Here is a 17,877-nt window from a genome sequence, read left to right as displayed (position 1 = left end):
AGCATCTTTGCCTGAAACCTGGCCCACTCTCATTGGAAAATGGGACTGGTTTGGATTGAAATATTTGCATACCTTAGCACAAGTTCCCACAGAAACAGGTCCAGTTTTGAGTTCATAACAAAATGTGAAAATTAAAAAAAAAAAAAAGAAAGTAAAGAAGAAAAGCCCAAAACATAACTTGTATTCTGAGTTCTATTCCCTTCTCTTTTATTATGATTCTGTGGGTCACTTCTAGCTTATAGCTAGCTGAAGTGAAAGGGCGCTCTAATAATTAAATCAGTAGCCAGGGATTAATGACAGTTTTCCTGTGCGTCACTGAATAAACCACGTGGGGTAACATTACTGTACCTGTCTGTATGTCTCACCTAGTTACATAGCCAGCTAAAAATCAGACATAAAATTTACGTTAGTCTTTCTGGGCTCTACCTGTCATCAGTAGACAGAAATGAGTGCTCCTGGAGGCTGACACAGCCAACCTAACCAAACCCTCTGCTCTGGCTGGCCTCAGGTTGTCTGTGTCTACAGGGACTACAGGGAAAATCCTGCCAGTGAGCTGCGATCAGACACTTGGAAAACTAAAGTGAAGTTTTTAGTCACTGGGTGGAGAGTCAAAGATGCAGGTTCTTAAGCACTCATAGCTGCTTTTGATTCAAGACTTCTGCATGCGTTTGAAATTTTGAAAACCGGGGTGATTTTTTTTATCCTAATATGTGTATGTGCACAGTAGTGATCTGTATCCTCTGATGCTGGGGGGGTCATGCGGATTTGTAGGCTGAGGCTGTAGGTCCGTGCTCCTGCTGGGCCACACCTTGAGATGCAGCAAATTTGCCGAAACTCTGCACGGGGTTGTGGTTATGTGGTAGAGGCAAAGGCAAGAGGAATTTTCCATTAGCACCTTATGCAAAGACTAGCCACGGTCCTTGTACTCCGTAAGCAGGAAGGAGGGAGGATGCTTCAGGGAAGTCAGGGGCAGAAGTCTTGGGCTGTGCTCCTACCTGTGTATGTATATATATATGTAGATGTAAATGCAATCTTTCTCAACCTGTTTGCATCTGCCTGTTTGTCTCATTCTGTACAGCCGGAATTCAGCATATCTGTGCAGCCAGACTTTGCAGCCCCTTTATCTCTCTGTAAGCCCCAAGCCAGTTACCCCTGCTTTATGCTTTTGCATGTTTTCCATATGAAACAAAATGACACCCCCACGTTCTGTGGAAGGTTATTTTGAAGGCAGTTGCATATCTTCACTCTTGCCTCCTCTGACCTTGATCTTCACTTTCTCTTTTTCTCCCAAGGAAAAATATTTGCTTGCACTGTTATCTGTGAGCAAGATCCTTTCCCCAGGTGTGGCGATGCTGAAAGAAAAATTAATTTCTCCTACCTTCTTCCCATCAAAGGGAGGGAACTTCTCTTTAAGCTGAGAGGAGAGACAGCCTTTAATGGATAGCCCTTGCCTAGTCAGCACTGGGTGCTCCACAGAGGAGAGTAAATAACTAGAACAGTGGAAACCTTTTATTAAGAAATTCAAAATAATGCCAGACCTTCTGTTCTCAAGCTGAGGTTAGGAAACATTTCTAAGGGACAGGACCTTATCCTTGGACCTTACAGAAACTAGGCAAAATACGCTCAATTCTACTGAGCATGATCAACTCGAATTGCTCATATCTGTGATACAAAATGAGAGTCAGAGCCTGGGAAGAGAGCAGAAAGCTAAATAAATCAGTGGGGGAAAAAAAAGAGGTCATGCCAGGTGCAGCACAGAACTGCTGAGTCTTCACACTGCAGCGAGTGATAAGGAAGGAGCCTCATCTGCAAATCTCAAAGTCTCAGCTCACAATTTAATCCAAAGTTCGGGTTGTGCTCTTACGCAGAGGGCTTCACTCTGGCTGTTCTCTAGAAATAACGTGTGAGAGAGTCACAATGGTGAACGCGGTAATTGCTTTGCCCTCACTTTGCCCTTACTATAGTGCTTTTACACTCACATCGTTGCAGTTGGAAAGTAATCATTGCTCTTGCACTCGTTTGTAGCAACCATGGATTTCTTAAGGGCTCAGTGAGAAGAGAGTGCCCACAACGAGAAGCTCTCCGAGGATGTCACAGATCCAGTTAGGTGTCAGTCCCATGGGGATCGCCATTTCTGGCAGTAGGACAGTCTGGGGTGAGCAGCCCTTGTTCCCCATTGCTCTCTCAGTAGCCAAATTTGTGAGGGGTGAGCAGCCGGCTGTGCTGGCGAGGTCTACGCTCTCCTTTCTGGCAGCCCAAGCTGAGAGACACCAAGGTTAGCTTTGGAAAGCTGTTAGAATAACTGGAAAAGTTTCTTAGAATTGAAAATTTTCCCAACTTTTCTGCCACAGACTTTGTAGGAAACCTCAAAACATGGTGGACGGCAATGGATCGAGTTGTCTTTGTGGTGCTAACCTGTAGGCTTTTTCAAGACAAAGGCATTGACTGAAATAGCCTTAGGAGGAATCCCAGCATGAAGCCCTGGTACAAGTTTTGGTCTAGCAGTGTTGAAGATCCCTGAGAAGGAAGTGTGCTGTCCTGTGATATATTCATCTGAGCCTTTCCGACACTGACTAGAGCGTTAGTACCTAAGTGACACCTGGAGATACTGCATTCATACTTGAAAAAGAAAGGAAAAAAGAGAGACCGAGAGAGAAACCTGCAGTTTGTCATATAGGGAATATGTTTTTCTTCTCAGTTTTGACCGTTTTACACCCACGTTCTATGGCTAAACATTTTCTGTTGCTCAGTAATTATTGGAAGGAACTGGTCATCATCTGTGTACAGTTGTTTAGGCAAGTACAATATTTTGAAGTATATTGTTAGCGTCTGGAGTTCCATTCAGCGCTAAGCTTGTAAACTCCATGTCATTGACTGTGTTTTAACTTCGCACCTAAGACACTGAAGTGCAAATCTCACTAGGGCTTCTTGGAGTGACTGCAGAATGACTGAGAAATTACCATCATCAGGATTGCAGGTAGTTGGGGGCTGCTGTGTCATTGTTCATGGATCCTTAGCATTTCATGTACTTAGCATTGTACTTTATCCGAAACAATTGTTTGTTTCAAAATTTGGGTTATTGATGCCTTTGCCATTTGTTACCGATATCCAATCGGAAGGCCATGTCATAAGTGACTTGTCAGAAACCCCAGATAATGAGTAGTTGAAGGAGATGGAAGTCAGTTCTTAGTCTCAGTGTGTGAAATACTTGGTAAATTCCTACAAATATGAACAAGCAGAGAGACTGGAGAATCAGCAGTGGCTATTCATGAGCAATAACTCATTCCAACCAATTATTAGTGTGCCTTTTAGCCCTTGAACTTAATAGGAAGACTGCATTTACGTGACACAGGCCCAGCTGAACAGAGGACTGAAAAAATATGAAAATCACAATGATGGTATGTAAACCTAAGTCCCTGCTGAATGCAACACTGAAATTTCATGGCAACATCTGTCCTTATTATGGCATTCCTTCCTTCATCTTGAAGATCTATTTCTCTGTTCTCTAAAGGTCTACCAGCCAGAGGAATGTATGATCTAAAGCAGCTGAAATGAATTGCCAGATCCATCTGTCATGAAGATAATTAACACCATATTTACACCCAAACAAGATACAGATCACTGGGTGGATGTTTTCCCGACACCAAAAGCTGAAGCCCATGTTATCCCCATCTTCTACTCACCCCTCCTCCACAGTTACCACACCAAACCTCTCTTGATACGCCAGGAAATGCTGGGGAGTATCTAAGACAGGACTGAAATGTTAAGAAAGCACTTTACATGCCCAGATTTATCTGCAAGAGCTGCTAGGGTGTCCATGCAATATCGGCATGCTACACATCTGGATTCCCAACAGGCTTTAGAACTGTATATAGTATTCCAGATGTCCTCGTGCACGAATACTTACATAGCTACCCTGGAAATGCCTTGCCTGGAAATGCCTTGCCTAGATGCATGCAAGGTCCTTGTATGCTTTTTTGTGGATACATCCCACTGATGGTTCGTAGTTTTCTTGCAATTGAATAAATACAATCAACTGCTTCTTCCTCTGTCACTTCCAATGAAGAGGTCCCAGCTTATTCTGAATTCCTTGATCCTACGTGCATAATATTGTCTTATACCGAGTTATGCACCATTTCGAGACATCCAGTCCTGTAAGTTAGTCATTTCTACATTGTAACTCCATTCTTCTCTGCATTGACTTAGCCCATTTACTAATTCTGTGTTGTCTGTGGATACTTGCACTTTTGGGGTTTGGATCTTTATTTGCAGGAAATGTGTGTTAGTTAACCTCAAAGTGGTAACTGAAAGACAAGTTTCCATTTCCATTTAAATTTCTCTTTCAGTACAACCTATTACAGCTACTAGAAGTAAGTGCAAAATAGTGTCATCTCTTGTTGAGTCTCTAAGTATTTGATGTCTGCTCTCACGCCTAGCAGTACCAGAGACCTGCCATCATTAAAAGCATTTGTTCTCTAGTCTGCATCTAGGAGGTTTCTTTCTCATAATTACATAATCCTCCATATTATTTCTCTCTAGTAATATATTAGAGATCCCTGTGTCCATATGAAAATTTACAGCTCATCTCCAGTAAAAACATTTTTACCAAGCTTCAACATGAACAGATTTATTCACACTTTCCTGCTCATTCCTAAGAACTTCCCTATCATTAGTTTGCAGTGCTGCATGGGCAAAGCTATTTTGAGCTTTCCCAAGAAGCAAACACCCTCCTGTCCCACCAAGTTTCTTCTACCCCTATAATTTCCAGTTTCAGGTACAGTACTAGTACTACTAGTTCTTGCCTAGTTCCTCGCCCAGAGTCCTTGCATTAAAGAGTAAATGTTCCAGTTGTTCCTCTCTGACCCTGGTTTCCCAGCTGGATCAGCGGCCATGCTGTCACTGTCTGAAAACCTCCACATGTCAGTGAAGAGCTTTGAGTCTATCGGAGCTGCCTGTGGTCAGTTTTGGCAAAGTTGTGAATTTTAAGGTTCAGCTGGTGTAGGACAGCGTGGCAGTCCCGGAGCTCAGTGGAAGTGCTGGTGATCTGCTAGCAAGCATCGTCCATCTTCATGCCTTTCCAAGACCATGTCTGGCCTTGGCTGCTTTGTCAGCTTCTTCCTCATGAAGCCAGTATTGATTGCCCTGTTTCTGCTTAATGAACCTGGAAATTTCCCATGATGAAAGAACAGAAAAATATAGGAAGCTTGCCTGCCCCACACGTTCCCTTCCAACAGCATGCAACTGGTCATAGACTCATCTGACCTGAACAGAGGCGAAGTGCTGGTGGGAAGGAGAGTCCTCCACCCAGCAGCATCTTCACCGCCAACATTCCCTGGGGGAAGTTCTTTACTTTCCCAAACAGCATGTCCTCATCTCTGGCCTGCATGGCGGTGGGGAGCTGGGACTGGGCAGGGAGGCAGCAGGGATGACTGATTCTGCTCCCTGTGCCAGATAGGAACATCTACCCCTGCTCTACACTGAGGGCTCGGTAAGCCAGGAAGAGGAAAACTGCTTCTTTTCCATCTACTGTTCTTGCGTCTTTCCTCCACATATGTTGTGCTGCTAAATACCGAGGTAGCGGTTATTATTTATAGCTGCCAGTAGCGTACCGGGCGTTTTACAGAAGAAATACACCAGGTGCCTTCTTTCAAAGAGCTCACAATTATATGTTAGAGGCTAGCAGTGCCGCTGCTCTCAGGGATTATACATCTCCACTTGGCTGATGTGACTTGACAGCTGGAAGCCACATTCTGATGGCTTTCCTTCTTTCTTGCTTTCTTCATTAAAGGTGCCAGGTTATCCTTACAAAAGCATAAAACCTGCTTCCTGACCCCACACACAGAACAGATACAGCAATTTTTTCCCTTGCCGCCCTTTGCCAAATTGCCTTAACCCTGCCCTGGAGAAGAGAAAGAACAATTTGACAGTCTGTGCCCAGTCAGTAGGCAGCTTTTCTGCTAAGCCTGTGCAAAGATGCCATTTGGTGCCAGCTGTAGTGATAGATTTGTGATTCTTCACTGTTGCGGTTTCTTACGTAACGCTGTAACTATAGCTGGCGCTTTGCAAAATCCGTAGCTCCTGTTCTGGCTCGGCCGCACATGATGCAAGAATAAGGTAGTAAGGGCGGGTTTAAATCTTTATAGTTTTGTGATCCTGAGACAGAGCAGCCCAGAGGAATTTTTCAGCCTGGGTCTATCTTTGAAGGGTGGGATTGCTCTGGACAAGCCCCAGCTGCCTCTCTCAAAGAAATGACTTGAGAGCATGGGAAGAGCCAGGAAAGAGGGACTGCCCCATTTGGGGAATGACACTTTGCTTTGGGATTGGCTCTGCTCCAGCCAGGGACTCCCCAAGGACTGCTGCTACGTTGGGTTCACATCTCCAGTGTACCTCTTGGGCGATACACAGAGGCTGTAGAGAGATCAGATCCATAGACTACAACTTAGCCATGTGGAAGTGTCCCTGAAAAAGCGAACGTTAACGGCTGTCCTATTATTAACCAAATAGATACTATTAGAAATTGATGTATTTAATCACTCCCAGCCAGTGTGGAATGTGAACTCACGACCTAGAAGTAGTAGCAGAGTTTTCAGCTGCAGGATTAAAAAAAATGAAGGTCAAATGGGACTTTTCCTACTGGGCAAAACAATTTATTGCAGGTGAAACAGTCTCAGATATGTGGTAAATTAGGCTGTGCATTATCTCACAGATAATAATTTCTCTCTGATGTTTGCCTTCTTGTGTGCGTCTTTATTTTGGGCTCTAAATAAGATAAGAAGCACCAGAAATCTCTCCGGAATAACAAATGCATTTTCTTTGCTTGATTGAGGAAAGAAATATTGGACAGACATGTGTTATGCAACAATTTAAAAATAACTCTCTTGTAAAACTTGGAGTGAGCCTCAAATACCGCAGAAGCAGCAGAAATGTGTTACCTACCTTTTTATCAGCGGTGTCAGCCAGTACAGCTTTTTTCAGCTACTTTTACTGAACTATTGACCTGATCATTTCCTGGGCATTTTATTTTAATATTTTTTCCTAGGAAATAAATTCCAAGTCCTTGTTAAATTTGGAACTACACTCAGACAGGCAAGGTTTTGAAAACAACGCTGCAGTAACACTAAAATACCTGTGCTGTCTTTAATACCTTGTTGGATAGAGCGAGAGAGAAGACAGAAGCCCTTTAGGTGTATCATTGCATGGCATGCAACGCACTGAGCACACCGCAGGCCCAAGGCACCCATCGTGTGATTGCTTCACCAAACTTGATCTTAGTCTTTCTGACCGGGATCTTCTTGACTGTGACGTTGGGTATCTCTGTGCTGATGCCCCCCCATTCCAGCATTTTCCTGGAGCGTTTTCTGATAGGAGGGGCATGGTGGAAATAAAGCTCATTCTTCTTTGCAAATTGTATCCCAGTGAGGGTGCCTGGAGCTGAGCACCCCAAATTATCAGCCGCTACTAACAATACTGGCCTTGAGAGCTCAGTGCAGTAGACGAGATCATTTATTCACAGTGGTACAGATTTTTTTGAAATGTAAGACCAGTTGCAGATGTAATGACAATAGAGGAAATTAGCTCATGATGGGATTTTAGAAAGAGGCTAGTGGAAATATGTTCCGTAATGTTCAGTTATTAAACCATTAAAGATCCCACTGGAGACCAGCTAGTAGGATTTCTCATAATCTGAAGTGGCTTAAGGCAAAACACAGAGCCCCTAAGGAGGGAAATGACAAAATGTTCCTTTGGAATAGTCACCTCATCTCCTCACCCATCTCCGTGTTCTCTGCTCTGCAGCGTGTGTGACAGACATAGAGAGAGACATAGGTCTCTGTCACACATATACACGTGTACATATAGGCTCTCTCCCTCCGCCTGAGGAGCAGCGCCTCCGGAGTGCCACAGCTCCCGTGCCCTTACCCTCCACAGCGGAGTTTTGGCGAGGAAGGATGGTAGAGGTGAAACCAGAGAAAACTGCAAACATCTGTGTTCGCTTGGAGCCCAATCTAAGCCGTACTGAAAATGCACATAATAGCTTCCACTGGCTTCAGGAGCCTTCGGATCAGGCGCTGCGAGCGTCTGCTCCCATGGCTCTGTTTACCATTTTGGTGGGATTACGTGGAAAAGGGAGGGTATTAAGTTCTGAAAATCAGGTCTTGGCTCAGACCTGTTGAAAGGAAATCCTAGAGGTCAGCTCTGAATTCAGAGAAGCTGAAGAACGTTATTCTGCCAGGTTGACGACCCTAAATTGGGAAGAGTCTTCTGCCCACAGGGAGAGCCGAACCTGACGAACTGGCATGGGGCTGAGGGCAGCAGCCGAAGTGCTCCCAGCCCCAGCGATGATCAATCGACACCCAAAAGTTGAGGGGTGGTTGTTGGGGTCCCAGACCCTGTGCAGGGTGTGTATCAGGCACTTCTCCTGCAGCGTGGTCTGAACCACCTCTGGAGCCCGTGCGGATGCTGCCAGTGACAATCCTGTACGGAGGAGCCGCGGCACAACCAGGATGTTGTTAACGGTGTGAGTAATCAGGCAGTGCTCATCGAGAGGCACGATGCAACAGGCAAAGGTTCGCCAGTGACGATCATGACCTTTAAAGCAATTAACCTGTCCTAACCTGCCTGCCAGTCATGTTACTGTTTTCTCCCTGCCGTGCTGGTACATCAGAGCACTGTCCTCAGGTGGTGGATACTGGCACCGTTCCCTTGAAATCAATAGAGAAGTGCTGGCTTCCACCAGTTGGAAATAGAGCTTTCTGCATTTCATGTCCCAGATCTTTCCTTCCACAGTCAAAACCCAACGGCCTTCCCTTCTGTGGTGGCCGCAGCTGAGCTTCATGTTGAGAAGCGCTCCCATCTTGGCTTAGAGTCTGATGGCAGTAATAAAGAAGCAAACATAACAGATTTTCCCCCTCCTTCCCTGCTTCTAATAGCAACCAGGTGCTCCGACACTTAACCTGTGTGCTGCCGTGAAATTGCCTGTCTAGTGCAAACACCCATGTGAGGCCCTGGGTCTCTGAGATTTACTATATCCCAGGATTTGTAACCCAGTCTCATTTAGATCCTCCATTTAGATCATCCACCTTAACAATTAATAATTGTTGTCGTTGTTGTTGTCTAAACATGAAAGTAGAAGGTTGTCTCTTGACATCTAATTTTTTTTTTCTTTTGAGAAAAACCAAGAAATATCTTTAATGCCTTGACTGCAAACTTTGGTTTTTATTAAATGTGCTACTGTGTTTTAAATTGGTACCAGGGCGGATACTTGGATGATTATATCAAAGTCTGCTGGAGTTAATCAGTTGCATATATGTCTACAGGTTTGGTGCTTAAAAAACGTACAGTTCTTGCACCAAGGACAGAAGAGAGTGGTCTGTGTAAAAAAACCAAATGTTCAAAACCAAATGCACTTAAGGTCCTAAACAGGACCGGGGTTTCAGAGCAGAGGTGCTACAGCCAGGCATGTAGTCCTGGCCCAGGGCACGCCGTGCAGGCAGGGAGCTGGTCTGAGCAGCAAATACACGTTTGCAACCCAGAGGAACAGATGAGCAGCCGAGTTGCAGTGGTTTAAACCTGGAGCATTTTGCTGAGGTCTGTAAAGTTAATTGAGATTTACACCAGCGTAAATGAGAGCAGAGCTGTAGACTAATTGCCTGTTTTGATTTTGTGGTGATTATGAGAGTTGGTGGTGACTTTGGTTCATAGAAGTGTTTTGTGGAGCAAAGGATATTTTCCTTTTCCTAATAGATTGGATCTCTCAGCCTTTGACTTCCATCTCAAATACATGGGGTCTCCATGGTATTGCATAAGCGGTAAGGCGGTTGGTTTAGGTGTTAGTAGAAATACCTTCCTGATACAGTCAGAAGCAAAAGTTGAGTTTGGGCATTGTCTTGATGCCACCACTTTGAATGGTGACTCTGGGCTTCAGATAGCAGAGACACCTGATGGTACAAAACATACCCTACCAAGTATTCAGCTGAGATGATCTGTTCAGGTCGTTGGCTGCTCTGTTGTTCTTCCTTGGAAATACCCCATTCAGGTTTAAGCTGGATTTGGGAGCAGAAAACCACTGTAGAGTCCCCACTCTCCCATCCGGCCCATGAGTGTTCATTTGGTACTTCAACTACCCTGGTTTGATTTGCTTGTGAACAAATAAATCATAGAAAAGCCAGAGGGCACAGAGCAAACCCACCGCCCTTGTTGGGACCTATTTCACCACAGATAGAGGGAAAAGCCTCTCCAAGGCTGTTTCCTTGGCATTTATGTCTTCTGAGTCAGCTCGGTGTCTGAGAGAGAGGCAGGAGACTTGTTTTGAGACCTTTGCACCTGCCATGTCGCTGGGCTTATCCAAACAGCGAGAGATTGGACCGCAGCTGAAAAAACAGCCCATCGCAAGAGCTCGGGATTTTTGACGTCCTTCTTTTGTTTACAGCATCCCACCCCTCCTCTCTGCTGACTGCAGAGCCAGGCAGGAATTCTCTTCATTATCTTCAGCCATGCTTCTCATGCCATTTTTATTAAAAGAAGGAAAAGCAAGGCAAGGGGGAGCGTGTGCGAGAGAGGAGATAAAAGAAGAAAACAGTCATATTTGTACAGTCAATGGCAATGCAGGAAAAAGGATGGGAGTTGAGGAGCAGATCTCTTCAGGTTGTCCTAAAGCGACCTCATCCCCTGGGTTACCCTTTATCAATTGCTTTTGGAGCACCTGAGGGGAGGGAAGCCTGCAAACACCGTGGTGGTATTGCCAAGAGGTGAAACCGAGCACAGTTTAATGACCCACTGTCTAAGTAGCAATGAAGAGAGCGATGTTAGTTCCTCCAGTCTAGAAACATTGAGCCCGGGTTCGGTGCCCCAGACTGGGAGGCTCTAAATGTATCTGAGCAGTGCAGTGCTTCTTCACTGAGTTAGTGAGTATCTGGGGTATTTCAGGAACTCTGTAAATGACATTGGGTGTTCGGTGGCTGTGAGCAGCATGTGGGGATGGACTGGACAGGTCCAGGCTGCGGAGGACAGGACAGGAGATGGTGTAGACCTTTGGCTCTTCCATGTGTGGTTTTATTCAGTCCACCTTGAGCAGCTGATCCAAATCATTGCAACAAGCAAAGATGTGAGGTTGCTGCTGTTTGCTGCCAGCAGATTGCCCGTTTTGCTCGGCAAGTCTTCCTTGCTAGAGAAGAAAAGCAAAGGTGAGAGTGTTAGAGGGAAATGGGGACGTTGCTGGCAGATCGAGGTTTGTTCGGGGCTGCGGAGAGCTGTCCAGGTAACGCTGTCCTTTGGCTCAAGAGTTTGGTGGGTGTTTAAGGTCAAAGAAAGATGGGTCCTTCACGAGGACGCTTGAGGTGTGGAATTTGCCTGCTTCAGATGGCACTGCCTGTGACAGCTAGCTGTCCAGGGAGGATGCCCAAGACCTTGTCGCCTTATCCTTAAATAACAGAAACGCTGCCTGCTTTCAGTGCTTCCTGGCCATTTATATTTTCATAGGGCAGAAGCTGGGATCATCCTTAAGGATATTTTTCAGTTTTTTTGGAAACAAGTCTTTGCTGTATAAAAACCTTCCTTGCTGTTATTTGTAGTAGGAAAAACATATATGCCATTGAAGTAGGGAGAGAGGCGTGGGATATTTGCTTTCCCTCGGTGCTTTCACGGCATCTTGAGTGTGTGCTGGGTCCTCAGATGCTGAAGCCCTACAGTGGGCACAGAGCAGATGCGGTCGGGGCAGTGTCAGCCCTTGCAGGTCTGCTGGCACTGAGGGCATGTGTGTTGCTTCTGTAAATTCAATGATCCTTTAAACCCACCATGGTTTGAGTAGCAAACAACTTCCCAGAGGTATAATTTTTCCTGTAAGTTTTACAGGAGCCCCCAAACTGAAAGCAGAGGTCCCTTGCCTGGGGGCCACAGCAAGATTAACTCAACTGCCCAGCCTCCCCACTAAAAACAGGAAAAGAATTAGAGGGCTTTCTATTTGTGACCCTGGATCTGTCACTCGCCACAGCAGACAGGAAAGTTGCCCTCGTGGTATTTTGCACGGCACGTCCTAATTCCCCCTCTAAGCAGAGGGCTTGAGTCATTGCTTTTTAATAAGACTGCCTCCCCACGGGCGGAAGCTGCAGCGATCAATGCGGCTTACTCAGTTCTCGAAAAGGTCATTAAAAGACCATAGATATAAATTTAAAAGAGTGTTTGTTCACATCCTTAATGTTAAAGATGTTCTTCTCTCTCACTTCCTTAAGTAGCATCGTACGAAGCTGCCGCGCGTCGGACCTGCCTGTCAGCAGAGTGGAAAGAGCATGTTATCGCTGTTAGTGTGCCATCAGCTCCGAGGGAAGGCGGGAGAGAAAATAAATGGTCAAAAATCACACTTTTATCACCACTTGGAGCAGAGCTTGTCTTGCTGACATCTCCAGATACAGTCTGTAATATTGACCTTGGTGCCCTATAACTACATAGGAGAGAATAAATTCTTTTTTTGGATTTTTTTTTCCCCTTCATTCCTGCATTCCTTCCTCCCTCCCTCACTATGGTACTGGATTACTGCCTGAAGTATTGCACGTCTCATCCCTTTAGCAGCTATATTTTTCCGAAATGTGGGTACTGTGAAGGAATGCTAAAACTCTCAGTTGCTGCCGATATGATATATTTAACAGTTCAGGCGGATATAAGTATCTCAGGTTCCAGTTGTTGAGACGTGAAATACCACATCCAGCTCAATCAGGTTTTTGCCACTGGTTGCATCAGGCCGGGATGAGCTGAAAGCACAGTGGCTTGAGTTTTGAGTTTCTAAGGTGGCTTTCTGGTGCTCCAGTCCAGGCACATCTCCAGCTATGATTGCGTGATGCTGGAGGGCACCTCTGGAGCAACATGCTCCCATTTCTGATCTCTTCTGGGCATGGCCGGTTTGTTGGTGCTGCCCTGCGTGTGACAGCCTGGGGCTTCTCTGCCATCCCCAGCATGGGGAAGGTTGTGAAACTCCAGGTTGTTCTCAACTGGGCTGTCTGAAACGGGAGCTGGGATGAGGATGGGGTATCATGAGCGTGTGGGTCTGGAGAGCTGGCTCCCAGTCCTGCCATTGCTTTACAGGGACCATATATCTCTGGGCATTTGTCTTCCCTTTCTCTGAATTTTAACCTAAGTCAAGGATATTACGTTCATAGCTCATGGGGTATCATGAGCATAAATAACTTAACAGCTATTTTGTACCCAAACTGTGTAGAAGGGAAGCCAGGCTGTGCAAATACCTAAATGTATGTGTTAAGGAGTCAGATATTTTGTTCCTCTTCTATTTTGGAGAAGAAATGGCCTTTTTTTGTGTGTCACTAAACTATAAGTATCATTTGCGTGTCACGACATAACATTTTTCCAAAGCTTTCAATTTCTGAGCAGCAGGATGCCGTTGGAAATCTCCCCTCCCCAGAGTGTACCAGGTGACAGGATTAGACCAAAGCCCACTGCCACAAAGCCAGCAGTCCCTCTTCTCCGGTGTCCACAGCATCCTCTCCCCATACAAAGTTTTTCATTCACGATCCATACAATTAAATATGCCAGAGTTCTCCCCACCTAATAACTTTCATTTCCAGTTTTCTGTCTTATTCACCCACATACACATTCATCTCCAGTCACCTAATAATTCATAAACACCATATTCTCTCCTGTGCTTAATTTGGTACTATGTTTTCTTCCATTATGTTCTGCCAACTTCCCGCCCTGTACATAAACAAATGTGAACTTTTTCTGTTTTCCGTTTGCTTACATGTACACACAAGCTTACACAAACACTCCTACGTACTCAAACACGCTTGCGGAGGCACACTTTCTGCTGTTAGCCGGATGCCTGCCCCTCACCTATGGCTATCAGTGGAAATCATACAGAAAGATCAGAATCCCAAAACTACTGTTTTGCACTCACACGTGTGATCTCAGCACATCAGAAAGCAGCACGGATTGATTTATTTTGTAGCTGTTATAACTGCCCGAACTGTTAATTTGTTAACATTGTAAGAATTGAACCTTTTTTGTGGTTAGCAGATCCCTAGTGACAACATCCACATTTCTGCAAATATATTTGTTAATGTTAAATATTTTACAAATGGTTTGAGAAAGAACTTGAGAAATAACTGCTCTTTAATAATCAAAGCTTGCTTCTACTTTCATTTCATCAATATATATCAGAAACTTCCCGTCTTAATAAGTGAATTTGTCTGGGAGTGAAATCTAGTGGAAACCCTCAGTATTATACATTAGTGCGTGTTTGGCCACTTAAATTATTTCCTATAATTTTTTTTTTTCTTCAAAACGGTTGTTTTAAACAGATCCCAAGGGCAGAAGTTTGAAATTTTTCACTTTGAATAAATGCTCATACCAATATCTGGGTAGATGTCTCCCCAATCTGTAGGTGAATTAAGATAGTGTTTGTGCTACCTGAATCCTCAAATTTAGCTAATAGGAGGTACAGACTATTGCCAGGAGGAATCAGGTGAAGAAGCAATGCAAAGGCTGGTTGGGTTGGGTTCTTATTCCACTGAGTTTCACTCCCTGTTTCAAGTGTGGTAACAATCAAATCCCAGGGCTGTTCGCATGCAGTTCTTTCAATGACAGTTATTTTGCAGGCATAGCCTTGTGAGAAACAGCTTTGTTGTAAAATATAATGTGTGATACTGGAGTTTAAGTCATGCTTGTTAATTTAATGAATGTTGTAAGGAGATACTTATTTCACGAACTTGAAGATTTCAGTAGCTACAGTCCATTGGTACCTGCTTCAGTGGCTTTGTTGCTCTGTGTAGTAGATACATCTCTCCGTAGTACACACTTCATTAATACATGCTTTTTGACCAAGTTCCTGTGACAAAAAGACATGTATATTACTGTCAGTAATTGGGGCAATATGAGCAAGTAAGTAGAGGACTGGTGAGGGTTAGGACGGAGCTAGGCTGCGTTATGGGCTCTGCAATTAGCCTGATTGATGACTCGGAGCAAATCATTTTGCCTTTGCCACTCCGTGGCTTTACAAATCAGCACAATGAGGATAATGGTAATGAGTTTCTTTGTGGAACATTTTGAGTTCTGATAATGTAAAAGACATTGTAGAAGAGCTAAACATTTATATTAGACTCTTTATTATTTCTGTATTGCATATAAAAAATTATTCCTCATTTACAGATGCATGGATTTAGGTAATTATGGCTTTGCATAAATATGTAGCAGTTTGCTAGTTCTTTCTGTGAATATTTTGATGCTAATACTGTGATGCAGTGCTGTGGATCCTTTTTTTGTGCCCTCCTTTTTAACTCTGTTGTTTTAATACCTGTATGCAAAGCAGATAACTTCTTTGTCTATCACTGAAACATCTCCAGTCCGATTCTGCCCTAAATCAATAGGCAGATTCCCACTGCTCCAGCTGCCATTGGATTGAGCTCAGGGCTGTTGAGCAAGTAATCAGTGTTTGCGGGGTATTTTAAGCTCCTGAAATGAACTGTGCCACAAACGTGCAGGTAACGCTGTCCCTGCCGTGGAGAGATGGGAGCAGAAGTGCTCGGAGGTGAAGCGGAGGGCTGGTTTCTCAAATGCTGCAGTACTATCGACTGTCGGTGATGCTCTCACCGATTCCCCCTGCACGTGGTGAGGACTGATACGCTGCCACGATGTCAGTGCAATGCCATCTCTACAGGGGGTAGAGATGTAAACAGCAACACACTGAACTGCATGATTTTCATCAGCAAATAGTTTAGCTGTCAAATAGTCAAGAGTTGCACCTATTTCAGAGCTGTGCATAAATTAAGCATGGACATAGGTAGCGCTGATTGTGCTCACAAGATAAAGACACCCAACCGAAAATTAATCCCATCAAAATGAGGTAGGAATATTCTGAGGACCTGGTTGAACTAAAACTTGCTTTTTTGGCAGCCAACCCCCATTTCAGTACCTCCTTCTCTGCCCTTTGCTGCTGCCTTTGTTGTACCGGTCGCTTAATATTTCCTTTTGTCTTGCAGGGAATTGAGCGATAGGACCACATACACATACCAAGTTGTCATTGTTTCTGGGACGGAGGAGAGCGAGCCTTCCCCCGCGCTTGTGTATATCTCTGGAAGTGGATACTGTGGAGACGGGATTATCCAAATGTAAGTCTGGAGTGAGCAAACAGATAAATCTGGGCACATCTACTCTGCCAGAATCTGAGACTAGAAAGGAATTGATGACCTCTGATGTCTCCTTAGTTTAGGCCGGCTCTCATCTGTAGATAATGACTCATGTGCTTGATGATTACCAGGATGATGACATTTAATTGGAACTTAGGCCCTGCTATCCTGGCACCAGTAGATACAGACAGAGATACAGATAATGGAGTCCAGACAGCAGGATCGATATGAAAGTACGCTATATGCTGTTTATGCTGTTTGTTCGTGTATCCATATCTCTGTACATGTATATGACATTTCCTATTTGGAACTGAAGTGCTGGAAAAATTCACACAGCCTTTGCTGCTGTCCTTACACATGAAGTCCCACGTGCCTGGCAGCTGGTGGACAGGGTAAAACCCCTGCCACGTGGTGGGCCAGGTTCCTGGTGCAACCTCTTCTTTGACCAACCACCACCGGGGCTGGGACGCGTTCGGAGGTGATAGATTTGGGCTCTGAGGGTGAGTGCTGGGGATTACATGTCCTCAGTCAGCTCCTCCCTCTCACCAGCTGCCAATCCCCAGACCACTGAAAATGTAAAACAATCATTCACAACAACTCTGTTAGGGTTGATTCTTTTGCTATGTTGGCCCTTAAGGCCACCTGCTTCAAAGCTTCCTGGCATTAGATAATTTAATTATTTAAACGATGGAAGTGACAACAAGCAAGTGCTTAATCCAGCCAGTGTTATTTTCTTGAAATAACGCTGAGCAGCAATCATGTCAGATGATATACATGGCAGCAAGTATTTGCAGGATGAGGCCCAACAGGCAGGGAAATCGAAGAGAACAATCAAACAACATACGAATCCAGGGCAGTCTTGGAGAGAGAGGTGGAGAAAGACAGATTAATTTTGCTTTCCATAACTTTTCTCCTACTGTTATGTTTGCACATTCCTCAAACATCACTTGCGGCTTTGCAGCAAGCGTCGAACAATAGCTGAGCTGCCTCAGGAGCGAGCAGGAACCAGAGTGTGTCACAGCTTGGTTGGTTGTGGCCCCACTTGCAGCTGTGGCAGCCCCTTTCTCATCTGGTTTGCGCTTTTCTCCCCACACACTGCTGCAACCATGCAGGCTGGCGCAAGGCAGGACCCCGTCCCCACCTGCTCCCTGTCGACTGCTCTCCGAGTGCTGTCACCTGGAATAGCCCAGCACCAGGCTTTATGCCTTGTTATTCCCATGCCGGGGTCACAGTCTGGCCCTTCCAGATTTAATACAAAGAGTTTCAGAGATTCCTGTTCTCTTTTTCCCCACCTGCTGAGTTGCAGCCACACCAGCTATGAAGGAAGTTGCTCATATCCTCATCAGAGAACAGCAAGTGGTATCCACATGTGCAGGAGAGAAGTGGCCAGGCAAGCTTGTGAACCAGGAATGATGAAAGTCAGGGCTGGAGGAGAAAGGGAGAGGTATTTTAAGGGTCGGCACACAAAGTCGCTGTACTGGATTTCAGGGCTTTGGGGTTCTGCAGAGGGGTCTCAGCAATCATTGGGATAATGCCATTTGCCATCTGATTCCTTTTTGCATGTGTGTGCCCTGCCTACAGAGACTTGGGGGAAGAATGCGATGATATGAATAAGATCAACGGTGATGGCTGCTCCCTATTCTGCCTGCAGGAGTTATCCTTTAATTGCATTGGTAAGTCTGTCTCAGAGCCCTTCCACTCACAGTGGGCAACAACTCCACGCAGACTGCAAGGAAAAAATCAACAGTATTTT

At 44.9% G+C, this 17,877-nt stretch overlaps 1 protein-coding gene across 1 annotated transcript in view; it reads left to right on the top strand.

The window, feature by feature from the left end:
- The window catches only part of LOC104167212 (pappalysin-1-like), a gene marked incomplete at its 3' end in the record, with an annotated part of 106,031 nt that overhangs the window by 75,703 nt on the left and 12,451 nt on the right, over positions 1 to 17,877 (top strand). Inside the window, exons 8-9 of the mRNA XM_009707401.1 lie at positions 15,978 to 16,106; positions 17,706 to 17,797. Coding sequence (XP_009705703.1) covers positions 15,978 to 16,106; positions 17,706 to 17,797 — 221 coding nt within the window. The remainder of the gene's footprint in view (positions 1 to 15,977; positions 16,107 to 17,705; positions 17,798 to 17,877) is intronic.

The sequence above is a fragment of the Cariama cristata genome, unplaced genomic scaffold (assembly GCF_000690535.1).
Source record: "Cariama cristata isolate BGI_N322 unplaced genomic scaffold, ASM69053v1 scaffold4929, whole genome shotgun sequence".
Classification (NCBI taxonomy): Eukaryota; Metazoa; Chordata; class Aves; order Cariamiformes; family Cariamidae; genus Cariama; species Cariama cristata.
Note: the sequence above shows the minus strand (reverse complement) of the source record. Positions and strands in the feature narration are given on the sequence as shown.